Source organism: Cynara cardunculus, assembly GCF_001531365.2.
Source record: "Cynara cardunculus var. scolymus isolate 2C chromosome LG 10, CcrdV1, whole genome shotgun sequence".
Lineage (NCBI taxonomy): Eukaryota > Viridiplantae > Streptophyta > Magnoliopsida > Asterales > Asteraceae > Cynara > Cynara cardunculus.
This window is the reverse complement of record NC_037537.1, coordinates 1,749,375-1,756,955: the sequence shown is the minus strand read 5'-3', so window position 1 is coordinate 1,756,955 and position 7,581 is coordinate 1,749,375. Positions and strand designations below refer to the sequence as shown.

The following is a 7,581-nucleotide window of genomic DNA, read 5'->3' as shown; positions in this document are numbered from 1 at the left end:
TGCTAAAACCTGTCAGAAGGTCATTGATTTAAAAGAAAATTTTCATAGGATCTTTCATTCGAGGGACCAAATATATAGTCGCACTAGAGAAACTTGGATTGGATCTTGGTCCACTAGATGATTGGACATGTCGGGTGCAAGTACAAACGGTCTCTACCGATTCGGGTAGAGGTCAGGTTTGCATACATCTCATCCCTCCAGACCATGCTTTCAAGAGAGAGATATTGGGTTTGTTTAGCTTGGTTTGGGTGCAAGTCCAGGCAGTCTCTACCTTTTGGGGTAAAAGCTGGGTCTGCATATATCTCACCACTCACAATCACAAAACCCTAATTCGAGCAGAATATACAGAGTTTGTTTTGTTTTGGTTTGGGTGCAAGTACGGACAGTCTTTACCTCTTGGGGTAAGGTCAGGACCATGTGCATCTCACCCCTCCCAAACCTTACTTTTGAGTGGGATATACCGGGTTGTATTGGTTTGGTTTGGTGCAAGTACGGACCATCTATACCTTTTGGGGTAAGGTCATGTGTGTGCACATCTTAACCCCCCCCCCCCTTCCGACCCTGCTTTCAAGCAGGATATACTAGGTTTGTTTGGTTTGGTTTGGTTGTTTGGGTGCAAGCAGACACTTAGACGAATAGCCACCAAGAAGTTAAATACATATGGCGGTTTATTTCTCAAGTTACAGAATGAACTCACAGACGCTTTTTACATTGAAAACATGTTGATCATCTCCTTACAATTTAAGCAGGGAAATGATGGCACAACGTAAACTGTTAAAAAGAAATAATAGAAAGTTACACAGTGGTACAATTTAAAGAAACAAACCTTTTGTTATCATACAGAGTCGACGCTTTCAACTTGCTGTCGAGCTAGATATCTCTCTCTTCTTTCTTTCTACAAKGATAAGAGAAGGGAATGATAAAAGCCATATGAAGTACATGAACACATGTCACGCAAATACACACATATGAGAAGGTTCATATGGATCCCATGCATATATAGATACATAAAACAAACATATATATATGTGTGTGTGTGTGTGTGTGAATGACAACTCACCCATTCATCAATGACAAGGCCTTCATTGATGATTTTTGGCCCGGTTTCTTCTGCAGGTTTTTTGTGGGATTCAAGAGCAGCCTCTGCTTCAGCTAACCGGTGCTTCAATTTTTCCAGGGCCTTGAAACATGAAGGCATAATATTGTAAATCCCATGAAAGTTCCAAGGTTTCTCCAAGCATATAGTTCAGAAAACGTTTGAATAATAACCAAATATCATAAACACCCTTCACCAACTCACCAACCCAAATCGATATCATCAGTTTTTGTAATGATAACAATGGTGAGTACATAAATTTTGGATTATGAAGTTCCCATAAGAAAAAAGAAATCTCAATTTCATCGAATATCCCAAAATGGGAACTCTTGCAATTCTAGTGAGATGCACGGAGTATAACATAATGGACTTACAGGACTCGGACGTTCAACATCAAGAAAAACAACTTGCAATATCTGCTCCACAGCCACTTGATCTTTCTGCTCATCGAACTGAGTAAAAAACATAGTATAAGCCAAAACTTATAGACAATAACAAGGTAGAAGCCATAGTCAATGAACTCAAGAGTGATTTCTATTAAATTATAGGTATTCAACTGATCTAACTAAATTGCAAACCATAAGGAGGAAGGTAGTTTCAAACCAAACCATGGATACATGAACCACCTTGTTACAAACAAAATTGATCAAATATGGAATGGGATAGGGAATCCCCAACAAATTCTAAGTTAGGGTGGTTCAGGTATAGGGTGCTTCTTCCTCCTTTTCCCCTAAAAAGTTTATCTTTCAAAGATTACAAGTATTTCTATAACCTATTTATACAAATTTACTTCAAAGTTCAAACCGAAATATATACCTAACATGCCTACACCAGCTTAAGTCACTCCAAAACTTTTCACAAGCTGGGGGTTTTCACGGAAACAGCTTTACCCCTTGAAGTAGAGGAACGGTTTGCATACATCCTACCCTAGACCCTACTTTCAAGAGGGATCCATAGGGTGTATATAGTTTTGTTTGGGTCGGTTCACATCTATACTTGTTTGTTTGAAACAAAACTACGCTCATTATTCTTCACATATGCCTGTGCGACCCCACAAGTGTTTTCAGTTAAAAATTCATTTGGAAAAGTATGCCTGATTAGAAAACTTGAATTGAAAGTGAAGTCAATGCCAAAATAGGGCAGGTTTGGAGAAGGTTCAAATTATTTGCTGCCGAACAGGGTGTGAATTGGAGAATGACTGGAAATACTACACTAACCATCCCTAGCATATGCAAGCACTTAAGCCAGAACGGTTTTGTGAAGGTTTCAAGTACTCTATACAATTTAGCAACCACAGGAAGTACATCCTCAACTGATGAGAGGAAGAGAGAGAGAGAAGCAACCGAAAGGATTCTGAAGCATCCACAGGAGTCGGTATTGTTTCTCATAACAAACCGAAATAAGCAAAATTTATGCATGTGTGGTTTTATTGGAGCTTTACTTTTTTACTAATCTTTTCCAAACCAGCTGTACCTACAAGAGTCTTTTCATTGCTTGTGTTAGGTGTTGAAATAATGACTTTAGCCTGATAAATTCCGAACTCAAGGTTCAAGCCCGTCAGCCATCATTCATAAAAAGATGACAAATCAAAATAAAATTTCCAGTCGGCGAAAGAGGAGAAGCTGGCTATTGATAATATAAAGAAACAAAAGAACCTCATATTTTAAAAAACGATGCATATCTCACCAGCTCAGGTACATAGTCCATCATTCCTTTGACTTTCAGACTCATGATTTTAAATTTCACCTTTCTCTTCTGGTCCATCTGTTTTTCATTGCTATCCAGGGGCTCCACAAACTTGAAAACTATCACAAGAATTAAAACAAGAACTTAAAATATATAAGTAGTAATCGTTATATAAAGGATGCATTTTACAAAATTAAATCTACCAAGAAGTGTTAAGTTTGCCAAACAGTCTCAACCTTCTTGTCAGAATGCTTAATACATGTAACATTAAAGAATAACTAGACCAAAAGTTATTACCAGTTGCAATTATACTCTCACCAGGAGCAAGAATAGCACCCGGAGGACGCATAAAACAGCTTTTTGGGGCAGTTGTTTGAAACTAAAGCAACATAAACAAACAATATATATCAGATGACAGAAATTAGCTACGATTACATGACTATGCAAGCCTATTAGAGAGAAAAAAAGTTTCAAATAATAAGTACATGTTGTGAGCCACTAGTCAAAATAGAACAAAAGGTAGAAGGCTTAAACAAGCTTTACGGTCATACCTTAAAAGCAACATGAGACTTGCTGGTGTTTTTTATCTTGATAGCACTTTGGACTTGCTTACCAGGTTCATCTAGAAAGTTTCAGAAAAAGGAAAAATGATTCATTGTTAACCATGCAGGTACATCCAAAAACATATGGTATATGATTATCATGTTAGATCAATGGCAAAGAACTAGGTTCAAAAAAATCTACTCCGACACATGAATAGGTTGAAATAGAGATTCAAGCTAAAGAAGCACTCACACATCCAGATGAAAAAAAGGAAAAAATGCTCAAAATCAGATAGCTAAAAGGGTCAACAGCATAAATCTAGTAGTTTGAATTCCAATTTATAACTCCAAATGTTATTATTAAGAAGCATGCAAACAACAGTCCGCTTTACTTAAGATGGCATTCCTCCATAATAATGATAAGAAAAATTACCCACAGATTGGAATATAATAGTTAACAACTTGTATAAAACTCTAAAATGAAGGGGCAATAACTGATGACCGATTTGTTGCAAGACCACCGAGAAGTTATGATATGAAGCATGGATATGAAATGTAATATTAACGAAATAACTAAACAAGACAAAAATGTTGAGGCCAGAAAACCAAGCCCAGCATTCAGATTGCATTGTATTTATTTAGGAACTAAAGCCACTTTTGGCATTTTAACAACCCTACATTGGATTCAAGTCAACAAAGGCTATGCAAATTACCCTCCCTTCAATACAATACTTTTTTAATATGCTATACACAATATCCGGGGTCAAAGCGGAAAACAATTAAAGGTACTTTCTGTTATTCAACAATGTGGAGAAATTTCTAATATATGCATTCATTTATACAAGTGAATAGCATAAAGATAAACTACAAAAATAACCTGCATCCTACCAAAAAAAGAAAGATAAGAGAACAATACATCATGTAATGATGTAATCCATATAACCGGCTGAATAGTTGGTGGACTAGACGAGGTTCTAATAACATAATTTCAAACAATATGAAAATCATACTTTATATGTTCGGTTCTGTCTTAGAAAACCTTATTCTTGGCCATATAATAGCAGATGGATTATCAAAGTAGAGCATCATCAGTTTCTCCAAGAAGGTTCCAGACTCCTATAACAACCTTCTAGCCCAAATCCTGTCACATGTATACCACGGCATAATACTCCGACATGACAATGTCACAATATATTGTAGGCCACAAGCTCTTCCAGGATAATACTATTCACTATGGTTATCTATTCACTAGTCACCACTATAGGTTTAATCCTAAGTTTTTCAGATATACTGGATGTTTATGTACACTGCTAAGGTTTAAGTGACACTGGACTTTTAGATTTAAAAAATCAATTTTACATTTTATACCACTATAACAAACGTTTGCTGAAGCATGCCTAGCCCCTAGGATAAGTAAGGTTTCTCTCCACTGGTAAGTTATTAACACCAATGTACCTGCCAAAAAGAAATTATCAAGTAGTAAAGTTTTGCATTGATTATCCTACACTGTTTTGATGGTATGACTCGGCCCAAGTTAAGTTGAGATTCAGCAGATATGCTTCACTATCCATTAAGACACAACACAACATAGATCGATCAAGAGCTTTGTGCATTCAATTTAGGTGCACCATGCAGCTTTATGTTACTTTTATTTTGGAAACATAAGAAGTTATACTTCTTATTAGTGTTTTTCCTGTCACATCAACCTTGATTCCACTCTTTTCGTCTTCTTCATATGAACTATGACAGCATCATTATCATCATATATGTTACCCACCTGTGTTCATTCCCCCTTTTTTGTCGTTCAGTATTCTGAAGTTTCTTAATAGGGTTTCTTTGATTAACAAACCTAATTTTTTGAAATTTTAGGTCACGATAGAAATAGAAATGTCCTCAATTTCCAAATCAAGTAGTTGATTATGATACCTCATTAGAATATAGCAGATCTAATTATAAGCATACAATTTACAACTTCTTCGAAGATGCATCTTTGGTAGCCTTTTTGCATTAAATACTTTATCAATAACAAAAGATGCGAACTCTATCAAAAGAGATTTAAAAACCTTTTATATCAATCAAAATGCAAATCAGAAAATCACCACCAACGTTATCATTAAACCACCGCAATTCCTATATATAGAAAAAAAAACCTACAACCTGTCTCATAATTAGACTGTGTTAATCCAAAACGGACAAAGTGGTGATTTTGGTGGCTGCGCATTTACTGTAATTGAAATTACTACAAAGAAATTCATTGTAATAAACTAATAATAGAAAGCACCTCAGATACTTGTTGCAGCGTTTAACAGTATCAAATGAACCAACAGTTTCTTGACAAAAACTTCAAAAAGAATTAATAAAAAACAGTAGGCAACGTAAATAAAAGTGCAATTATTACTTATGAATCATACTGCAAGAACTAACGTTCTCTGTTCACTAATCTGAAACTAAAAACAAAAGTTTCCCAAGTTTATAATTAAACAGGTCGGATTCAGAATAGCTAATACTCAAGCACCAGTAGTAATCAGAGTAAACGTAGCAAATAAAGGCGAGATTTCATACTAGGAAAGTACAGCTTATTGCGTGGATCAAGTCGAAGACGACGCCGTGTCGGGAGCAGAGATCTAGCCACCGAAGAAACGGAACTGCTCGAACTCGAGCCATGGTGGTTGTTGCTGTTGTGAGCGTTCGATCCTTCGATTTGATAGGAAGAAGACGACGTCGTTGTGTGCGTTGTAACATTTCCTGTGTTTCGAAACGGTAGCTTAAACAATCCCCAAACTTTACTGCCGCCGCCGCCTTCCGACGGAGGTCTATTGTCGACGATTGCCATCACCGGCAATTCAAATTTCGAATTATTCGCCCAGAAGTACAGCTTCTTCTCTCTACAACTGCTTCTCTTTTTCTCTCTCTAGAACTCCATGGACTCTTGAAATGCAACGAACAAGTCGCGTCGTTTCTCCTTTTTTTCTCACGATGATTTGAAAAAGATGAGTATTTTGTGTACAATTTTCACATTGCACCCTTCAACTATTTCTTTGGTACGAAATTAGTCCCCAACTTTATTTTAAATTCCAATTCTATCAAGTTCTACCCGTTTAAAGAGGATAAGTATGCATAACTCTATTTTCGAGTACAATTTATTGGATTTGTTTGGTTTGGTTTCATCAATCTTTTCATACCTAAATTATACCGGTGGTTGCACAACCGACGCTAGTGACCCACTAACCATAGCCCTAAAGTCTTGTCAAACCTAACCACAAGGGTTGTGTCTGGTTGGTTTAAGCTTGGTTCCAAATGTCAAAAGTATCTGCAAGTCCCAGGTTCAAATCCAAGAAGGAATAAAAATTCATTTGTGGCCACGGAAATTCAAATGCGGTGACTCCGGACTATATGCAAAGCAGGTGATCGTTTTTGGATTAATCGGCTCACATAGCGGGTTGGATATTCAGGTTAATAAAAAAAAGTATTTGTCAAACCAAATACATATCACTGTTTTGGTATTCCATCACAAGAAAGATGATTGTGACTTCACTGTAAACTAACTTATTATCATTGATATATTATATCGCAAGCTGATAGATATTCACGAATGCAATATATCTACTCTTTGAGGTAGATGAAATATATGCATACATTTTCTTCTTTTCAAAACTTGTTATTTGTGAAATTTATTAGATTCATTCGAGCTGATTTAATCATATTATATCGATCAGGATAAATCACTAAAAATGGTGATGTGTGGTTGTATGCAAGTTAAGATTGTGGATTTTACTGTCATCTATTCTTTCATGAATTATCGAAATTTTTGAAACGATAGATGCAAATTATTTTGGTTGGGGGATAAATCAGGGGTTTTAGAAATAAATTGTAGCAAATTATTAGAAATAGTAAACATAAGGGGATGATGTGACAAGTGGAATATAGTTGAGGTGGTAAATTGAAAATTAAAACATTTGCAGCAGGATAATGATGACACGGGTCTCTAACGAGAATAACCCAATATTTTCTTAAAATTACATTTTTAACCTCTTAAATTTAAAAGTTTATAAAATTAACCATCAGTTATTCATTTAGCGTGGTAATGGGGACTTATGTGCAAAAAAAATATGACATCGATGTGACTCTTTTTCTGACAGACTTGACCATTAGTTAAATCCAATTTTTATTTTTATTTTTAATTTTTTTTAGAAATTTTTTTAAAAGAATATTAGATTTTCGTTTAAAAATTTATTTAAAAAATTAAATTTAAGATAA

The 7,581-nt window shown here is 35.5% G+C and overlaps 1 protein-coding gene across 1 annotated transcript; it reads right to left on the bottom strand.

The window, feature by feature from the left end:
- Positions 1-636: 636 nt before the first annotated feature.
- Positions 637-6,287, bottom strand: LOC112519465 (vesicle-associated protein 4-2-like). The gene is made up of 7 exons (XM_025127597.1): positions 5,887-6,287; positions 3,334-3,404; positions 3,080-3,161; positions 2,783-2,901; positions 1,471-1,548; positions 1,061-1,180; positions 637-895 (listed from the first exon to the last, which is right to left on the bottom strand). Exons 1-7 carry the CDS (start codon positions 6,155-6,157, stop codon positions 836-838), a joined length of 801 nt encoding a protein of 266 aa, XP_024983365.1. The 5' UTR covers positions 6,158-6,287; the 3' UTR covers positions 637-835.
- Between the last annotated feature and the right edge of the window lie 1,294 nt (positions 6,288-7,581).

Excerpts from the sequence above, each read along its gene's own strand:
- LOC112519465 (XM_025127597.1), bottom strand. The coding sequence starts at position 6,157 with ATGGCAATCGTCGACAATAGACCTCCGTCGGAAGGCGGCGGCGGCAGT. Across the intron at positions 2,902-3,079 it reads TGAGAGTATAATTGCAACTG|TTTTCAAGTTTGTGGAGCCC; the intron begins GTAATAACTTTT and ends TTCTTGTGATAG. Across the intron at positions 1,549-2,782 it reads TGGACTATGTACCTGAGCTG|TTCGATGAGCAGAAAGATCA; the intron begins GTGAGATATGCA and ends TTTTTTACTCAG.